Raw genomic sequence first — 20,974 nt, forward strand, 5'->3', positions numbered from 1 at the left:
CGTTCTACGCCCAGGTGGCGAGCATTTATATTGGTATATGGTCTCCATCCTGGTATGTGCTGCTCCATCCTGCGCCCCCATCCTGTCATGTGCTGCACCCATCCTGCGTCCCCATCCTGGTATGTGCTGCACCCATCCTGCGTCCCCATCCTGTCATGTGCTGCACCCATCCTGCGTCCTCATCCTGTCATGTGCTGCACCCATCCTGCGTCCCCATCCTGTCATGTGCTGCACCCATCCTGCGTCCCCATCCTGGTATGTGCTGCACCCATCCTGCGTCCCCATCCTGTCATGTGCTGCACCCATCCTGCGTCCCCATCCTGTCATGTGCTGCACCCATCCTGCGTCCCCATCCTGTCATGTGCTGCACCCATCCTGTGTCCCCATCCTGTCATGTGCTGCACCCATCCTGCGTCCCCATCCTGTCATGTGCTGCACCCATCCTGCGTCCCCATCCTGTCATGTGCTGCACCCATCCTGTGTCCCCATCCTGCGTCCCCATCCTGTCATGTGCTGCACCCATCCTGCGTCCCCATCCTGTCATGTGCTGCACCCATCCGGGGGCCTGAGCAGGCGGGGACACCGGCGCGCTGTGGGGGTCAGGTGCCGGTATCGCCGCCAGCTCGGGCCCCCCAGCACTTACTATATTCACCTGTCCTCCGTTCCACCACTGGGCCCCATCTTCCCGGTCTCCTGGCTGTGACTGTTCAGTCAGAGGGCGGCGCCGGCGCGCATTAAGCGCGTCATCGCGCCCTCTGAACTGAAGGTCACAGGCCGAAGACCGGGAAGATGGCGGCGCTCAGCGGTGGAACGGAGGACAGGTGAATATGGCCGATACTCACCCTCCTGGCGGTCCCTGCTTCTCTGTTGGAGATCGCGGTGTGCGTTCAGTGTGAACGCATACCGCGATCTCCCGGGAGCGTCACTCTGTGAGGCCCAGACTGCGCCGGCGCAGTCTATAAAGGCTTCGGACAGAGTGACGCTCCCAGCGTTATATTATAGATTTCCCCAGTCAGCAGCCTCGCTCCATACATGTGTATTGAGCAAGCCGGCACCTCGACTAGTGCCGCTGTCCGGTGGGTGTGGCTAGTCAATGGTCGTGGTCGACCAGAGTATGACCTTGCTCCATACTAGTGTATTCATTAGGCCCACCTCCATTGGATGGACTATGGCCGGGCATATGCATAAGGCTATGTGCACACGTAGGAAAAGAGGTGCAGAATTTTCTGCATCTCCTGGCAGAATCCGCAGCCGTGGATTTGCCGCGGTTTTTATGCGGAATTGATGCGGATTTTGCCACTGCGGATTTTTAACATGGAGGGGTGCAGAAACGCTGCAGATCCGCACAAAAGAAGTGACATGCACTTCTTTGAAATCCGCAGCAATTCCGCACTGATTTTTCTGCACCATCTGCACAGCTATTTTTTTTTTTTTATCCTATTGATTAACATTGTACTGTACATCACAGTGCGGATCTGCAGCGTTTCTGTGCGGAAAAATCCGCATCGTGTGCACATAGCCTAATTCACACATACCCTCCGGTCCCGGCTCCGAATACGTTAAATCCCCACAGTGCTGCAGACTTATTGATTTGGACCAGACAACCCCTTGTAAGAAGAAAATTAGGTGTTTTTTTTTTTCTTCCTTCAAAGAGGGACCGGCATCATGTTCTCTACACCAGGATACCATATTTTCAGTTGTGTTATGGGCGGCTGTAACTTGTCGCAGGCAGGCACTTTACTCACTCCCCTTTCCTTTGGTCAGAGCCTTGTTATTCTTTGTCTTACATTTCCAACCTCACCCCTCAAATGAAACCGAAACTTCAGACTGGAGATGAAAATGTAACCTAGATGTTTTGTAAAAGTTAAAACCTCTAGAGGGTGCTAGTTAGCTGTTCACAACTTTCACTATTTTTGTATTTTTTTTTGTCTTTTTTATTATATATGATCACTTATTGAAAAAAATTTATTCGGTTGTCTCTATAAAGAAAAAAAAACAAAACACCTTAATCCATTGTTCTGTCTACCACTTTTTACTATTATCCTGTTCTATATGCTTAAAGGGCAGCACTAATAAAAATGAGTTAATGTGGTGATTGTTAATTGGTACTACAGTGCTTGAAACACTTAGACAATGAGAGTAGTCGTCTCTGGGAATAACAATCCAAAGATTCAAGTGATCTAGAGAAGTGCTGTAGCTGTATAGTCAGTGTAACTGTGAATTCATTGATCTGTAAGGCTCCTTTCACACATCAGTCACAATCCGTTGGCTCGACTGATCCGTGAAAAACTGATGCGACGGATCCGTTTTGTTTTTTTTACAGATCCGACTAGCGGATCTGGCTAATTGGATCGTAAATAAATCAGAGCATGTTCAGTTAAAAAAAAAAAAAAAAAAAAAAAGGATCAGTCGCTGTCCAATTTTTCGATGTATACAAAACACATCACTTTGTCCGTTGTCTCCGGTCGCCGGACAAACAATTTTCAACGGATGAAACGTGAGGCCATCCATCACTAATACAAGTCTATGAGAAAAAATCGGATCCGGCGGCATCAGTCGCCAGATTGTTTGTTTGTTTTTTTTGTTTTGTTTTTTTGCAAAATTTGACGGATCGTGACTGATGGCAAAAAACTGATGTGTGAAAGGGGCCTTATACTGCAGCATCAGCACTTTTTTTTTTAATTTTTTTTTAAAAGGGGTTATCTACTACTGGGCGACCCTAGCTTAAACAATTCAGGACCCCAATGAAAGAGGAAAAAAAAAAACAGTATATACTCCCCTTCTTCACCTGTGCAGATCCAGCAATGTCTGCTCCACTGTTCGCAGCATCACATTAGGGAAAGGGGCCCAATTTGAACTTTTTGTTTTGGGGTCCCATGATTTCTATGCTAGGTACATCCCATGAATATACCTAATGAAGAATTTTAGCGAGCGCTAGAATTGCTGGGAGCTACACAAATACATTCTGGTAGGCACCTACAGTGCCTTGTGAAAGTATTCGGCCCCTGGAACTATTCAACCTTTTCCCACATATCATGCTTCAAACATAAAGATACCAAATGTATATTTTGCTGAAGAATCAACAACAAGTGGAAAACAATTGTGAAGTACGAAATTTATTGGTTATTTTAAATTTTTGTGGAAATTCAAAAACTGAAAAGTGGGGCGTGCAATATTATTCGGCCCCTTTACTTTCAGTGCAGCAAACTCACTCCAGAAGTTCATTGTGGATCTCTGAATGATCCAATGTTGTCCTAAATGCCTAATGATGATAAATATAATCCACCTGTGTGTAATCAAGTCTCCGTATAAATGCACCTGCTCTGTGATAGTCTCAGGGTTCTGTTTGAAGCACAGAGAGCATCATGAAGACCAAGGAACACAACAGGCAGGTCCGTGATACTGTTGTGGAGAAGTTTAAAGCCGGATTTGAATACAAAATGATTTCCAAAACTTTAAACATCCCAAGCAGCACTGTGCAAGCGATCATATTGAAATGGAAGGAGTATCATACCACTGCAGATCTACCAAGACCTGGCCATCCCTCTAAACTTTCATCTCAAACACGGAGAAGACTGATCAGAGATGCAGCCAAGAGGCCCATGATCACTGTGAATGAACTGCAGAGATCTACAGCTGAGGTGGGACAGTCTGTCCATAGGACAACAATCAGTCATACACTGCACAAATCTGGCCTTTATGGAAGAGTGGCAAGAAGAAAGCCATTTCTCAAAGATATCCATAAAAAGTGTTGTTTAAAGTTTGCAACAAGCCACCTGGGGGACACACCAAACATGTGGAAGAAGGTGCTCTGCTCAGATGAAACCATAAACGATATGTTTGGCTTAAAGGCAACACCGCTCATCACCCTGAATACCATCCCCACTGTCAAACATGTTGGTGGCAGCATCATGGTTTGGGCCTGCTTCTCTTCAGCAGGGACAGGGAAGATGATAAAAATTTATGGGAAGATGGATGGAGCCAAATACAGGACCATTCTTGAAGAAAACCTGCAAAAGATCTGAGACTGGGACGGAGATTTGTCTTCCAACAAGACAATGATCCCAAACATAAAGCAAAATCTACAATGGAATTGTTCACAAATAAACATATCCAGGTGTTAGAATGGACAAGTCAAAGTCCAGACCTCAAACCAATCGAGAATCTGTGGAAAGAGCTGAAAACTGCTGTTCACAAACGATCTCCATCAACCTCACTGAGCTCGAGCTGTTTGCCAAGGAAGAACGGGCGAGAATTTCAGTCTCTCGATGTACAAAACTGATAGAGACATACCGCAAGCGACATGCAGCTGTAATCGCAGCAAAAGGTAACGCAACAAAGTATTACGTTAAGGGGGCTGAATAATATTGCACGCCCCACTTTTCAGTTTTTGAATTTCTACATAAATTTAAAATAACCCGTAAATTTCATTCAAATTCACAATTGTGTTCCACTTGTTGTGGATTCTTCACCAAAAGTTTACATTTGATATCTTTTGTTTGAAGCATGATATGTGGGAAAAGGATGAAAAGTTCCAGGGGGCTGAATACTTTCGCAAGGCACTGTATCAGCAGATCATATTGCATTGTGCAATGTTCCCAACCATTCCACCCCAAACCCTCGTATGCTTGTTCAGTAGAATGATTTATCCTGGCCATCCATTCACCATACAACATAGGAACAAGATGAATCCCTTTTAGAGTAAAAAGCTAAAACCAGATAGCACAAGATCACACCATTGACAATAAATGATGGGACATCTTGTCTCTTCTTCACTCGATTATTCATCTATGGTTAAAATAAATAAATAAAACCTCAAAAACGTGCTTTCTTTTCCAAAAATATTGCCACAATTCTTCACGTGGCGTTTCTGAAAAATAACTGGAACATATTGTATTTCGTCTTCTGGGTTTTTTTCCATTCAGACTCACACATTTTGGGTCCTTGTGAGTTGCACATGACGAGCTTAGAGACTACGCTTAGATAACCCCAAGAGAAGTTCTTCCTTTTCATGTGTGGTCACTGCAGACATTTCGTAATTTTTCAAGACTCTGGTTGTTCATTACTACGATTTCTTTTATAGCCTTTTATTTTTTTGTTTTATTAAAAAGCTCCAGATTCCCTCCATGTTCCTGCACAGTTGGACACTGCCATTACACATGGCTTATTAGATCTTTTGTATTTTTAATCCACCATACTGTTCCAGAGATTTTTATATTTAGAGCTATTTTTTATCTTCACCAAGTGGGTGTAGCTCGGTGGATCCTGCGTGGTTATTCCCTGCACATCTGACAGATGTTCGACCGGATGGAGAACTGTCGAGTTTGGAGGTGAAGCCAATCTTGACCTCATCATGGTTTTCAAACAATTTCTGAACGATTCTTTCAGGCAGTGTGGCAGGGACATAATCCTGCTGACAGCGATCACTGCTATGAGGGAATACTGTTGACCATGTAATGTCCACATGAATGGCAGGATCTGAAGTTCTTCCGTAGAACATTGACTATGTCACCAGTTCCTGGGTTGTCCCCACTGTTGTGCCGCACTACGCTGTCTCTTGGCTTCCTCTTCTATCAGGGGATGACAATTGACCACTGCAGACAATCGGCAGCCACTGATTGGCTACAGACTTCACATTTCATCTGAGCTGGAAGATGGTTTCCTTCTGGATTGGATGAAATGTGATGGTTGTAGCCTATCGGTGCTCACTGATTGCCTACACTTTCACATCCCCTAACGGAAGAGGAAGCCCAAAGATTGGTGAGCAGCACGAAGGGGACCTGGTATTTGGGTATATGATGTTCTTCTACTTTAAAAATTTGTCTTTTGTGGTATTAATGTTTAAAAAACAAATGTGAACGTTCCTTTTACAATGACGTTCCATAACTGAGTACATTCCTCATTTATGTCACCTCTAACACAGAATCGGCTCATTTATGCATGTGACATGGCCAATTTCCTCTTCTGATATACGAGAGGACAACTTGATTGTATAATTATATGACCTACTGCCAAAAGAAGAAGCATCAGAAAGAGATTGATTTGCCCCTTCCTCATGTGTAGTAGTCATCACTTACGAGGCAGCATGATGATGCATGGAACGTCCAGGGTGATTAAACACAGCATGACAGACGCCCTATATCCTATTTGTAGGGAATATCCACCCCAGACTAAAACGATGACTTGCTCTATATCAGGGAAAGGCAACCATTGTGAATTAGAGATCTAATATACGGTAGTCATTGAAATCTACCATGATGGGATCTATAGAATATCGATGACTTGTTATTGGATTATTACTTATACTGTTAGTCATACTTAGTCTTTTTGTGCCATGTAAAAAAAAATAATCATAAATAATGAGCAAAAAATTATCATCATGTTGGACTTTCTTCGGTGGTATTGAGAGTTAAGTAATTTGTGCCCAGAGACAGATTTTCACCTTTTCAATAGGCGTTCAAATCACAGATCAAGGCAGAGGTCCTTGTTGTCAACTTAATGATTTACCCTATGACCTTATCCTCCTGAAAGACAACTCTCCAAACTGGAAAAGAAAAGTTATTTAGAAAACCCGAAATCTCTAGTGCATAGCCAGTTTAAAGATTTTCTGTCGCTTGTTAAAAAAATAAAAAATTGAGGTAAATATCTCATAATTATCCCTAAGTTCTCCTGATTCTGTAGCTCTTTTCCGTTTTGCGCTGCATCACTCCATTGCAGAGATATTCACATTTGCTGCTTTTGGAGCACAGTATGTGAAATTTCTGCTAACAGACGGACTCTGCGTTTCTTCAGTTTTCTCTGGGAGCGTGTGCTTTCCTCTCTCCCTCATAGACTAATCCAATCACAGCTCTGTAATAGATCTAGCAGTCTTAAGGTACCTTCACACTGAGCATCTTTAGAACGAGAACGACAGCGATCCGTGACGTTGCAGCGTCCTGGATAGCGATCTCGTTGTGTTTGACACGCATCAGCGATCTGGATCCTGCTGTGACATCGCTGGTCGGAGCTAGAAGTCCGGAATTTTATTTGGACGTCAGGTCGGCGTGATTCGTCATGTTTGACAGCAAAAGCAACGATGCCTGCAATGTTTTTTCATGGAGCTAACAACCAGCGAGAACGATAAGTACGTCACTGGATCGCTCCTGCATCGTTCTGCTGTTGCCGTGTTTGACGTCTCCTAGCGACCTAAACAGCGACGCTGCAGCGATCGGCTCGTTGTCTATATCGCTGCAGCGTCGCTTAATGTGGCGGTACCTTTAGATGCTGTTGAGCTGTGATTGGCAGCATGTGGGGGAGGGGTGAAGACTGCTTGTAGTACAGCTGGGCGTATCTTTAGAGATTTCACATACTGAGCTCCAAAAGCAACAAATGTGAATATTTCTGCAATGGAACAACGCAGCGTAAAAGGGAAAAAAGCTGCACAATCAGGGGAGCTCAGAGATTTTTAAAAAGCATTGAATTCAAGTTTTTCGGGAAGTGATAGGTCCTCTTTAAGGGATTTTGATCTTCTAAGGACTTTGCTGATCTATTAGTAGATCCCAACCTATGAAATGTGTATGGCCAAGAGCTTGATTTATATTATGGACCAATGGGTAGTGTTAACCTTAAAATAAGTGCAAGATTATCAATTTATTTGTCATTTCAAACCACAAAAGATTAAATACATCAACAATATTTTTCTTCTATGATATCAACTAAAATTTCCTTTGTTTGAATTTCTTCCATCTTCTTTACGGAGGGCGTCTTCATATGTCTTTCAGGTTTTTCAAGCTTTTGGCAGCATCTAGTTTTCGACGTATGTGTCTTCACTGTCCGCTCGGCTAGACTTGTCTTTTACACTTCCATAACCTTTTTATTTTGGGTGGGATTTTTTCTTTTTGTACATATAGAAGTCAAAATCTGTTGCTACGACCTCCGAGTAAAAAAAAGTTGTGTTTTGCCAGGGAAGTGTCCAACTAGACATTTCAGATAACGTGTCCTACATGTAAACCATGGAAGGCGCGAGACCACCAGAATGAAAGCCGATGCCTGTAAATGGCCTTTCACAGTCCCTCAGACGGGTGTCCTCAATGGGTGAATCCACTCGAAGAAGCCAATATGCCCTAGTTGGACATGAGGTTAGAGAATGTCTTCATGAGAGGAGTCCATTAACTGAAGCTTCGATGTATTGTCACCAGAAGCCTTGCTTTTTTGGGGATGAGATCTTGTCAAGGGTGTACAAAATGGGTTATGGTTTTCTTCCAGATCTATTCTTTGTAGAATATCTTGAAGCCCCCTTACTGATTACTATACAGAATAGTGGAAGGGAACTTGTCTCAATAGACCTTTCAAAATGACACCCATAAGAGTTCTCCTTTTTGACCCAATGACCTTTCAAATAATTTTGTGACTCATCTAAAGGGCGTATTACTTGCTGAAGATGAGAAAATCCGCTACCACATTTACTGAAGCTGATAGTGCAGATTAGCTGATCTAATCAGTCATACTGTATGTGTGACTCAAGGACACTCAATGAGCGGTCTGGCCTCCTAGTAGATTCACACTTCTAATTAAACCTTGAAAGCAAATAGAACTCCCAAATATGGTGGAGACTATTTTTTTAGGGCATATGCACGTCCTAGTAGACACCCCGCTTGGAACCGCTATATCAGATAAGAAAAAAATGACTACAAAGAGCAGTTTTAGGGAGTTACAGGGCCGCAATGTTTATATTGATGAGTTATCCTTGGGCTAGTCTTGTTCATGGGAACCACAATCCATTATTTTGAATGTTCAAAGGAAGTGGATAAATCCAAAGGTCTCCTACACACAAACTACAACACTTGGCTTAATGTAATTAGCAGGTACTCTGTATACTCTTGGTCTTTTTTGGTCTGACCCAGAACTTATCCCTAATGCTCTTCTGGCTGATTTGGAGTAATGTAATAAGGCCACATGCTCGGAGCGTCAGGAGCACCTGATCTTTTACTTTAGTCCAAACCAGGTCCGAATCAGGCCAGAAATATAGTTGATTGACGTATTCTGCTACTTTATTGATTTCTGTATCTGAAAACAAGCGAGATCCAACTATGGTCTACAGCAGGGGCCTTATTTCTGTCAAGAGCCTTTTGGATATTTCTACTATTCTTCTTGGGCCGTACAAAATTATCAACTTGAAAATTACCCTGTCTCATTTGGTCAAACACTAATGTGATACCTGGAGCTTCGTCTCTTTGGTGCGACAGTGATGTTGGGTGATATGGATGATATAACTACTCATAACTGATTTTCCAGATTTGCCGCGGTCTGGAGCGCAAGCGACGCTTTGCGCTGATGAGTTTTGTATAGGACGCGCAACAGTAAGTCGTAGCAAACACAGATGTATATTTCACTGCAGGTCTCCTCATAGGGGGAAATTCATCACTACTCGTGTTAAATTTATAGAACTCAAGTAGTTGGAGATCTGCACTATATACAACAGACCGCTGTATATACATCACATGGGAGACATGGACACTGCTGTATATACATCATATAGGAGACTGCTGTATATACATCACATGGGAGACATGGACACTGCTGTATATACATCATATAGGAGACCTGGAGACTGCTGTATATACATCACATAGGAGACATGGACACTGTTGTATATACATCACATAACTCCACCCACAAAGTACATCCTGTAGTGAACGCTGTGTGCACATGCTTGCAGAGTAGCAATAAATTAATGGGCCAATGGACATAAAAATAAAAATCAGCTGTCAGCCCAAGTGCGGCAGCCCATGGGAATCTGCCTGGGGGCTGGAGAAAAGGTAATGTATGTACACAGTGACTGCACTAGCAGAATAATGAGTGCAGCTCTGGAGTATAATACAGGATGTAACTCAGGATCAGTACAGGATCAGTAATGTAATGTATGTACACAGTGACTGCACTAGCAGAATAGTGAGTGCAGCTCTGGAGTATAAGACAGGATGTAACTCCGGATCAGTACAGGATCATTAATGTAATGTATGTACACAGTGACATCCTGTACTGAACCTGACTGCACTAGCAGAATAGTGAGTGCAGCTCTGGAGTATAATACAGGATGTAACTCAGGATCAGTAATGTATGTACACTGTGACTGCACCAGCAGAATAGTGAGTACAGCTCTGGGGTATAATACAGGATGTAACTCTGGATCAGTACAGGATCAGTAATGTAATGTATGTACACAGTGACTCCACCAGCAGAATAGTGAGTGCAGCTCTGGGGTATAATACAGGATGTAACTCAGGATCAGTAATGTAATGTATGCACACAGTGACTGCACCAGCAGAATAGTAAGTGCAGCTCTGGAGTATAATACGGGATATTACTCTGGTAGAGCTGCACTCACTATTCTGCTGGTGCAGTCACTGTGTACATACATTACATTACTGATCCTGTACTGATGCTGAGTTACATCCTGTATTATACCCCAGAGCTGCACTCACTATTCTGCTGGTGCAGTCAGGTTCAGTACAGGATAAGTCACGTGTACACTGATTCTTGTGGTTTCTTAGATGCTGTAACCAGAGAATCTGTGCATTATTTTTCACATATTACCATCTCATATGTCTTAATAATAGTAACTAAGGAGAAGTGAAAAGCAATTCACCTCCAGTCTCTCTATGATAATGACACCGCAGTAAAGTCAGATTATGTAACTTGGGGAGTTTCTGGTGATGTGGGTCATTTATAGAAAATGCATTATTGTCTATGGCAATCACTGTACAATTAGTGCTAAACGGCTTTGTATGTTTTACAAGTGGAGTGTGTGTATGTGTGGTTGGTGTTGCAATGCATGAAAAATGTGGAAAACTTAATCTTCCCACATACCCACTAATTTCACTATAAAGGTATGTTCACACATATTTTTTTTTTGTAATGCAATTTCTAATGCATTTTTCAGTACCAGCACAGTCTGAGATTTCAGGATTCTCATTCACCCAGCTTGGTTTTTAGTCCTCAGTATTTTGTGCAAAATCTGAGGTTTTGCAGAGTGCAGTATGTCACTTCTTTCATTGTTTTTATATATTTTTTTTTATTCAGTGAAGGCAATGAGTGTGGAAAAAAAAAATGCAAGTATCAGTTTTTGCTTATTTATTTATTTTTTTGCACTAACTGTCAGAGGTTTTCTTATAAGGGAATTCTATTTGCTTAGTATATGGTGTAAACTCTAGCGAAGCCGCCTTATAACACTCCTCATGCCAAGGTGCAGAAGTTGTAGCCACAGGTTGGAGATCATTGCTTTGTTAAAGGGAACCTGTAAGAAACTTGCACCCAGGACCATTTGTATGCCTTAGAAAACCTTCAAAAGTGAAGTCAATCGATCCCTTTATGACCCCAAAGTTCTCCTCAAGCATCAAGCATTTGGAAGTTGTCTGGAAGCGCATTGAGGAGTGAAGATGCACTTACAGCTGCTCAGTTTCTACTGTATTCCTGAGCTAGTGGCCCCCTCCCCCAGGCTACTTGATAGGGCTGTGACCAGTGTACCCCCAGACCATTTATATGCCTGAGAAAACCTTTAAAAGAGAAGTCAATCGATCCCTTTATGACCCCAAAGTTCTCCTCAAGCAGCAAGTATTTGGAAGTTGCCTGTGTGAAGATGTACTTACAGCTGCTCAGTTTCCACTGTATTCCTGAGCTAGTGGCCCCCTCCCCCTGGCTAATTGATAGGGCTGTGACCAATATACCAGAGCAAACAGCCGGTCATTGGTCTGTCAGTTGGCCAGGGGAGGGTACAGCTAGTTGGGGAATGCGGCGGAGACCGAGCAGCTGTAAGTGAATCGTCACATTCCAATGCATTTCCAGATTGAGCCTCAAAGCCTAATTTCTCTCTGCTATAGGGGTCATAAAAGGATTGACTGGATTCTTTTAAGGGGTTCACAGCCCTATAAATGGTTTGGGGTTGTAAAAGTTCCTGATGAGTTCCCTTTTAAAATGAAAAAATGATTCTGACAGTTACAGGTCATCCTACCATCCACAAGGGAGAATATGGAGTAACGTGTTCTCCAAATGTGTATTTTTTTTTTTTTCTTCTTCATTGTGATCTATGGGTTTGGAAGGAGAGTCGCCCCCTGCAGGCAGCTCTTCATCTCTAAAAATAGTGGTTTTCCCCTTCTTTTTACTGGCGCCCAACAGTCTGAATTCGTATGCAATGAATTTCCAGTAATTGAGAAGTCAGAGCTTTCTTTTTCCTCTCCTTGTTCTTACATTCCCGTTTTTTTTTTTTTTTTCTTTTTTTAGGAAATTGCCAAACAATTACAGCAGCTGGAGGAGGAAGAGCTGCAGAGGAATGTACAGGAGAGGAGCCGGGGAGGTAGGACGTCTACTTTATATGCATGGTGCTTTCAAGGGGGCTGTACAGGAAGACTCCTTGCCAAACTCTTCACGATCAGCTTGAAGTCATAACATAGTTGAGAGCTGTTTTTGTGAAGGAGGGTGCTGAAGACAAGTAACGCATTGACTCACTGGAATTTCACATTCCACCGAAAATCTTTTTACCCACTACTAACACCTTGTCTGGTCCTGTCGAAAAGTGGCTCCAGTGCTTCAAAGTGAGAAAAATGGTGCATGCTAATACAAGCTGCGCTGCTGCTGTTATCTGGCCACTTCCTCGTCCGTTATTGAAGTCGCCGTGTGCTACCATCAGGACGAAGGTGGGGGTTGTGTAGTTTCCAAAATAACTTCCATTCTTATCAATATTTGCATCCCAAATTAAAGCCCCATCCCAGGAACGCCCCAAGTGCTTACTCTTATGAATGGTTTTTCCAAGCTGTTCCCTTTTTGTCATATGGTTCATCAGATTGTCCTACCAAAATTGGGACTGTTGGAAATGCACGAGATTGACAATTGTAAGTAGGGAAGCCGTTGGAAGGGTTTCAAGCCAGGGTCCTATAGGAAAAACTCTAACAGACGCAACAATGGATGTCCTAAACCCGCAAGTCTAGCCGACATTGTAACTCTTAACACTTAACTTGTTAACAAAAACCATTTAATCCAGCTTCTGTCTGCCATCTTGACTCTTGAGTATAACATCTGCTTTGCTTACTACATGTCCAGTGATACCTTACAAAAGTATGTGTGAGCCCATCCTATCTAGCAAAAGCAACAGTTCAATAGATTAATCCAAATTGTGAGCTGGAAAGACACGGGATTCCAAAGCACAGGAGAGGCGACTGAATGTACTGTGCAGCAGCAGCATGTCGCAACAAGCAATGTGCAATCTCCAGCCTACTGCAAGAAGGGACGAAAATGATCGGCTGGCTAATAACCTTACTTTATTTATAGGAGCCGATTCAATAACCTCAGTAAGCTTAGTTTTATGGCAGTCACCCATTGCATCTCTGATATTCTGCAGGGTAGCATTCTAGCACATTCTGCCTAATACGGTTAGCCAGAAGCCTACACAAGACTGATCTGACTTCAGACACCATAATTATAGATGAGAATTCACATGGTTAAAGAGTAACTATAATTTGTTTTCTTTTCATAAGTCAATGGTACACATGAAAATCTGAAACTTCGTGATGTATCTTTTTTTTATAGAAATCTGCTTGTTTCTTCTGAACTGATCCATCTTTCCCAATTTATAGGAAAAAATCCACGAAGAAAGATTTTCCCATTACTGAGATGGGGGATGACCGAACGTGCTTTTAAAATTATATAGGGAGGGGAGGAAAAGGAGCTAGAAGCATTCTGCTGCAAGTTCTCCATAGAACCTTATGAGCGCCGTAGTTTCAGCAGAATGTCTGTCGGCCTCTAGCTCCTCCCTTCTGCATAGAATTAAGAAAGTACTAACTGTTACCCTTTATCTCCTTAATGTGTCTACAAATGTTATGGATTTTATCGTACAGTGAACGATCAATCCAGAAAAAAAGTTTTAAATTTTTTAAAAAAATATATTACTGTACATAGTTTGTTCATGTGTATTAAAAAATTTCTCTTTTAAATTTATTTAAGTATAGATTTCACTAGAGTCATGAAAGGCGACTATTGAAAAGAATCTCAATAAGAATTTTATCAGGGTAATAAAGGCCGGTCCTGTATGTTCAGGGATCCCACGCCCTTCACATAACAAAGCTTGCGGTGCGTGTCATGGATTTTATGGTCAATGAGTCTTTGTTACTTGCTGTTCTACAATTCCATCATATGTTCCTCTCTGCTTTGTGTATATATAATATTACAGATAGGGTGAGGCTATAATTAAAATTGAAAAAAAGGACGTTCTGGTTCATGATGGAAAATTTAAAAAAAAAAAAAAAAATCTCCAGATTCATACAGATCTGTGTCATGCAAGTGTGACTGATCCTTGATGGTTCAATCTATATTTTGTGGGACAATTCCCATGGAATAGATGCCATCTTATTTCTCTAAAGTCTGAAAGTTAACCCCCCAAACTTAAAAGGTTGTTGCTTTATAGATAGGATACTTTTTTTTTTTTCTTCTTCTTGTTCTTTTTGCCTTTATTGTACTTCACTCAAGAGCTGAAATCACAATTCTACAGCTAATGCAGCTTGGCGACAGACACCTCTTAGCACCTATAATGCAGGGGAACAATTCGTTCTTCCTACATCAGGTTACTTCTATAGTACGCCTGTTGTAAAGTTGGTGCTTTTCCCGAATTAAAATACAAAAGGCAACCTTTGTGCTGACCTAAAAGTAGGAAGGGATGCTGTGAGATTTCCTTTCTGGAGCCGGCAGAAATAAGAATGCGGCTCTGGAGTATCAATGCGTAAAATGACTCATGCAAGTTTCAAAAGTTTATGAAAGTGTCCAGCGGGGCCTGCCATGATTCTGAAGGCCGCCTCCATCACTTCTGTACATAAGCGTACATAGCAATCTTTGTTGTTACCATTGGACACAAAAGCCTTAACTTCAATAAAATCTAGTAGGTTATTTGTGAATAACCAATTAGAAATAGATCCTAGGTCCAACTAAATGGCTCTCCAGCTTTGGGAACCCTTTGATGGGGACTTGGCATATCCACAAAATATGACGTACGTGCCAGTACGTCAAGATGGACCCTTAAATTTGAGAAGGATGAGTGTCCTTTGACCCACCATTTGCTGGCCTCCACTTATACATAATCCGTCCATACTTGGATGAAGCACATGGCCACCTTTTTATTGAATTGTATTGAGAATGAAGATTTGGGGGGGGGGGGGAAGGTTTTAAATGCCACAGAGGAGGGAGCCACAGAGGAGGGAGCCACAGAGGAGGGAGCCACAACAATTTTATAACATGCACGAAACGTTAAAAGAAAAAAAGGATTCAAGTTGGAATATCGCTGTAAGCAAAGACCCCAACATGACTATGCATGGCCTGCCATTTATTTGTGCTCCCAGCAGATATGGGAAGTAGTAACTGTGGGAGGGTTGCACAATACAATTCAATTGCAGGTGTTCACTGGAGGGTCTCCTCCACCCCCTGGCAGCACACCTTCACACTGGAATGTATGTTTAATTTGTCTTGTACTGTGAGATTAGCCTTTTCTGATGTAGTGTAAGCCTCTGCTCACCTCGTTCACCCACCTAAATGCTTTTCTGTGTAGTCACACCTGTTCTGTTTGAGAAACTATAAGATGACGCCCTTCTGTGCCTGAAGCAGTTGTACCTGTTGTATGTGCACGCTTACTAACCTCCGCTTTGTGTTGTTGCATGTATACACAAGAACACAGCAGCCGGCAGCGGCAATTCCTGACGTCTTTGGACAATGAGGAGGAGGAAGGATATCTCTTCCGAAATGATAGTTCTAAGCACCATAATGCCTCAGATTACAGGCGAGGGAACAGAAGCTCAGAGACAGACCATAGCTCTAAAAACCCGGAAGAACACCCTGGAAGAATGATCTCCTCTTCCTCCAACCGCGTGTCCTTTGGCCAAGTCTTTTATGATGGGAACAACTCCAAAACTCCAGACGCATGGAAGGAGTCCAGCCGGAAAGATCCGCAAGTGCAGTTTCCTTACAGAAACCGTAGGAGTTCTTCAGAAAGAAGCCCATGTCATCCTAGTAGCTCAGAGGGAACTTCTAGCCGTGAGCGGGACGCGAGTCGAAAAGAGGAGAAAGTAAGGGGTCATCGAGATAAACATTGCAGGCATCATGCTGACCGATGCAGACGCTCCAGCTCGGACAGTGATGACTGCCCGGAACACTGTGTTAGGGATAAGAGGAGTCGGCGATCACAGTGGAACCAAAACCACGATCCTCGTCACCATCATCATCGACCATCCAACAAGCCTTCATGTAGGATATCCAGTCACGCTCTGAGCACAGGTATTACAACACTTTGAGTGGTCTAATATGATTACAAGGTTGGGGGGGGCTGCATACGTCTTAAGTGTTGGCTGGCAACGTAGTTCATGCTCTGTGTAAGTGATGGCTTCCTGTGGAGGGTCTACGTACAATGGGAACAAGGGCGTAGAGCCCAGTAGCTCCATCCCAAGTAGAGGAGCCAATCTATGACTCGTTATTGGAAGACGGATGAACCCCCTGTAGATAGTTGGCGGGGACCAAGATTAACAAAATGAGGCTGAGGGAGTAATACTACTTGAATGCCAATACAGATTAGGTAAAAATATCACCCAAAAGAATCACCATTAAGAATAAAATGTTTAATTTTAAAGTTTTGGACCCAAACAATGTTTCCGAGTAGGGTGGACATTAGTAAGGGGTTTGGTAAGGTATTTGTCCATATTCCTGTATATGTGGCCTTGTTGGTCATTGACTGAAGATGTCCAGCTGTCCTACTCCTTCTTGACTTTATTACACTTTTACTGGAACACTTTGTGATGTTGTTTTATGGTATTTTGGTAAGTGCAATGATGTCATAGCTATAATTCCTGCAAATAATGAGGTTGTATATTAGCACACATTTTTCTTTTGGTGGAGAAATTCTTGAGATTTAAATACCATGAAATTGTGAGCTGTGGACTTTGAAAACTGAAATACTGAAATGTGTCCAAAGTAAACTGCGATGTAAAGGGCTTAGCAAGGGATTACTTGTCTCATTTTACATTGTTTGCAAGAGAAGAATCCAGCAAGACCGCTTCTTGCATGGCGCGTATTTATGTGGAATCATCAGTAGGCGAGTTATTACCGTGTTATTGGCAATAACTCGTGACTCAGAATTGTTACGAGAATAATAGCAGGTTGTAAGTAATTTTACGCACACATGCCAGCTTGGTGACCCCCACAGACCTCTGTTCCAATCATTGTGGACCAGTGGTGGCTTCCATGAATGGAGAGCCATGTAGGGTTTTTTTTTTTCCAGGATTCACAGAAGAATGTGAGTTAAGGAATTTGTTTTTCTCCTGATCGGTCAATCAAAACCTTTTAAAGTGGGCATCAATTTTATTATTTTGTCGGATTGCATTCCGGTCTCCTCATCAGCACCTCCAGATAGCCAAGGTTCTTCTCCCTCCATGTCCTGGTCCACCAGCGTAAGTGCCGGTCTAGTGTTCATTGTCGTCAGGATCTAAAGGTATTTCACGGGAAGGAAAAAGTCGTCAATATCCGGCATTGTCAAGTGGGTAGAGATGAAGTTTTTTTTTTTTTTTGTTTTTTTTTTATAAAATCCATCTGAAAAACCTAATGAAGATGCAAATCCTACACCGAAACGCGTTGGCGTTTTCTAAAAAAATGAACATTAAAACCAATTTTATCTCCATCCACGCAGCGACTTTACTCTTTGGGCAGTGCCCAATACTGGACTGTACACCAGGGTATTTTTCCTTCCTCTGGTTGTAGCATGGAGCAGTGTTCTCCTACTCCAGTCCTCATAACCCACGAGCAGTGTTCTCCTACTCCAGTCCTCATAACCCACTAACAGATCATGCTTTTATCGCACAGATAAAGGAATTGTCCCTTTTGCAATACAAAGGAAGTCTTCAAAAACATGATCTATTGGTTGCCCTTGAGGACTGGAGTTGTGGAACACTGTTGTAGCCTTTCTTTTAGGCTATGTGCACACGTTCAGGATTTCTTGCAGAAATTTCCTGAGCAAAACCAGACATTTTCTGCAAGAAATCCGCATGCGTTTTTACTGCGTTTTTTTTTTTTTTTGCGGATTTCTCCAGAGGTTCCCAATGCAATAATATAGTGGGAAATCCGCAAAAAATCCGCAATGCTGCATTTTTTACCACGATGCGTTTTTTTTTTCGCGGGAAAAAAAACGCATCATGTGCGCAAAAATTGCGGAATGCATTCTAAATGATGGGATGTATAATGTATTGCGTTTTTTTTCACGTTTTTATAGCGAAAAAATGCGAAAAATCTGCAACGTGTGCACACGGGGTTATGTTCACACTGAGTTTTCGGAACAGAAACTGAACTGAAACTTTCCAAATCCTCTTCAAAAAAACGTGATGACTGTGCCCATACCCGAACACCAGCATAACCTGACCTTGTTCATACCCTCGCTTTCCGCCACCCTGGCTGATACCCAAGTGTTCCCTCTTTCCAACTTGTTGAATTATGTCTTTTGATTTTTTTCTTTTGTTTTGCAAAGGTTTAGATAAAGTTTCATGCAATTATTGTAATCTAAGCAGTTTCCCTTTAGGAGAATTGATATGTGATGATTGCCATTTCCAGGCAGCCACCTCTTTGTCATTGACGTGATGTCATATATTGCCATGAATAGTCTGGGTTGTGGAGGGGGAGCATGGACTTTCCTGATCTTTGTGCTGATATGTTGATTGAATGTAGTGACCCTGATCCCATCGATGTGTCACTTACTGGGCTGTTTGCTGTAGTTTTGCTAAAATCCCTGTTTTATCAGCAGGAAAGTATCATTAAAGGACTAGTTAAACCGGCTGCCATGTAGTCCTCCATATTCATAAGCTCTGTATAACCCCGCCCCCAACACTGATTGGCTGCTTTCTGTGTACACTCTGCATAGGCAGAAAGCTGCCAATTGGTTTTATGGGCAGGTTTACACAGAGCTCGGCATTCATAAAACTACTAGATCTTCAGCAGAAAAAAATTGATTTTTATCAGAGCTGCAGCAAGCAGCTGAGTAAGTGACACATCGCTGTAATCAGGGGGTCTCTGCTTCCCCACTCGAGAGCAGCATAATGTAGGGGCATTTACCTGGTGACAATTCCCAGAAATTGAAATGGTGTCTTACACATTTTGTAGTTTTACACCATGACCCACTTTGTAATCCATCTGACCACAGCTATGCTAAGTATACTGGTGAGTAAAGGTATATACGAAGCGCCATAAAAAGGCAATGCGGGACAGTGTTCACTTTGTCTTATCCATATAACAAAAGAGTGATCATCACTTTCAAACAGAAAACCGGTGTGCACAGGTGCCTGCTAAGAGTAGTCCTCTCCATATATATCCAACTAAGAAAATCGCACTCTGTAGTGATATAGCATGAGGACATTATTATTATTATTATTATTATTATTATTATTATTATTTTATTTTTTGGCAAGGTGAGGAGACCAGGTCCAACTTCAGTATAGAGCCACTTGACTGGAAGATGGCAGAACTTAATGTCCAAAGCTCTGATCAGCTTTTAAAGGATGAAGAATTGGCTCGCCAGCTCCAGGAAGAAGAAGAAAAACGTATGGTAAGTGCAACAATTCCTGTCTTTTTTTGGAGGTTCAAGGGAAAACCCACAGTAGAAGGTAACATCTGGTCTTGACATCTTCTGCAGGCCAAGCTGAACCGTCACGACCAACGCGAGGACTTCCGAGCGGCTCAGGTGGCACAAGATGAAGTATGATCAAGATGACTGAATCTGTATAGTGCCTAAATTAATCTGATGGCATATATCTACATTACCTGTACAGTAGTATCCAGGCCTGATATTCCTCCAACCGCCTCATCTTCCCTCATGTAGACAGTTTTCTTTATCCACCTCTGGATTTTGAAGGTGTTGAGAGGAACTTGGCGAAACTATGTAGACCTTGACTGAAATGGCTGTGTAGCCCTTTTCTTTTGGGTTCTTGCTGGATACGTTTTATTCGCGACCAACTCTTGGTCTTCCAGATAAAATTACATGTCCAAGTATGCTCAGCCGTTAATGCTGGACGATAATAAGTTAGACTTGTGTAGCCATAGTATGGAGGACAGGGCCGTGACAGCACCTGATGGATTTTCCGACAATGCTTGCCACGTATTTTTCAAAGACCTCCTGTGCACCTTTCTCCAGTGGCTGACGCCATTTTGGTATTCCGTGGCTGTATCTAATTCTTCTGCTTGTCTTTGTTGCCCCTCTTCAGGAGATCGCCAAGTACATTCAGCAGCAGGAGCTGCGAGCGCAACGGAGATCGGATGAGCTGGACCTACCCGGAGACAGCGATGATGATGGAAGTATCTGTAGCTTCACTGACAGGAGGAGCATAGGGATGAAGGCAAGTACAAGAGACCGAAGGTGGAACTACCCTTTAACCGTGACCGTAGTTTCCACGGTTGAAGCGAACTCTTCCCTCAGTAACCTGTCTACTCTGTGCAATGCACCCCAGCGACAATGGCACCTGCACAGTGAGTTCCTAGTGGCGTTTCGGAAGCCGTTGCATTGATCGTGCAACCTCCTCAGGACCTCGCTGTGCAGGTGCCGCCATTCCTGGTGAGACAAACCCGGGCAACGGGCAGGGAAACGGATCACATGTCAATCAATGACCGGAGGCCGGCTGTAAAGTGGCCGCCCCGCTGCACTTGAGAATAAAACTTCAAGAATAGATTTCTCAAAAAACACCCCCAACTAAATTCTACTAGCAAGGTATGAATGTAGTAAGCATTAAAGGGGCTTTACACTCATACTTTAAGTTTGGAGTCCAATATCCTACTGACAGGTCCTCAAAAAGTTAACAGGGATGTGAATAGTTCAGTTGCTAAGTAAATGCAAAAGTGGAGCTTTTCCTTTCAAAGGGGTTGTCTGATCCAACTCGATAAGTCTGCAGTCACTGTGTGACCGCAGACTTACGAGTACCTCCCCCAGAGCACGCAG

At 42.8% G+C, this 20,974-nt stretch overlaps 1 protein-coding gene across 1 annotated transcript in view; it reads left to right on the forward strand.

Moving 5' to 3' along the window:
* Positions 1–20,974, forward strand: part of LOC138651508 (coiled-coil domain-containing protein 50-like) — a 90,381-nt gene that overhangs the window by 54,366 nt on the left and 15,041 nt on the right. The window contains exons 6-10 of the mRNA XM_069741771.1: positions 12,259–12,331; positions 15,685–16,287; positions 19,455–19,591; positions 19,679–19,741; positions 20,247–20,378. Of these exons, the coding sequence (XP_069597872.1) occupies positions 12,259–12,331; positions 15,685–16,287; positions 19,455–19,591; positions 19,679–19,741; positions 20,247–20,378 (1,008 nt within the window). The remainder of the gene's footprint in view (positions 1–12,258; positions 12,332–15,684; positions 16,288–19,454; positions 19,592–19,678; positions 19,742–20,246; positions 20,379–20,974) is intronic.

This window comes from Ranitomeya imitator, chromosome 10 (genome assembly GCF_032444005.1).
Source record: "Ranitomeya imitator isolate aRanImi1 chromosome 10, aRanImi1.pri, whole genome shotgun sequence".
Taxonomy (NCBI): domain Eukaryota; kingdom Metazoa; phylum Chordata; class Amphibia; order Anura; family Dendrobatidae; genus Ranitomeya; species Ranitomeya imitator.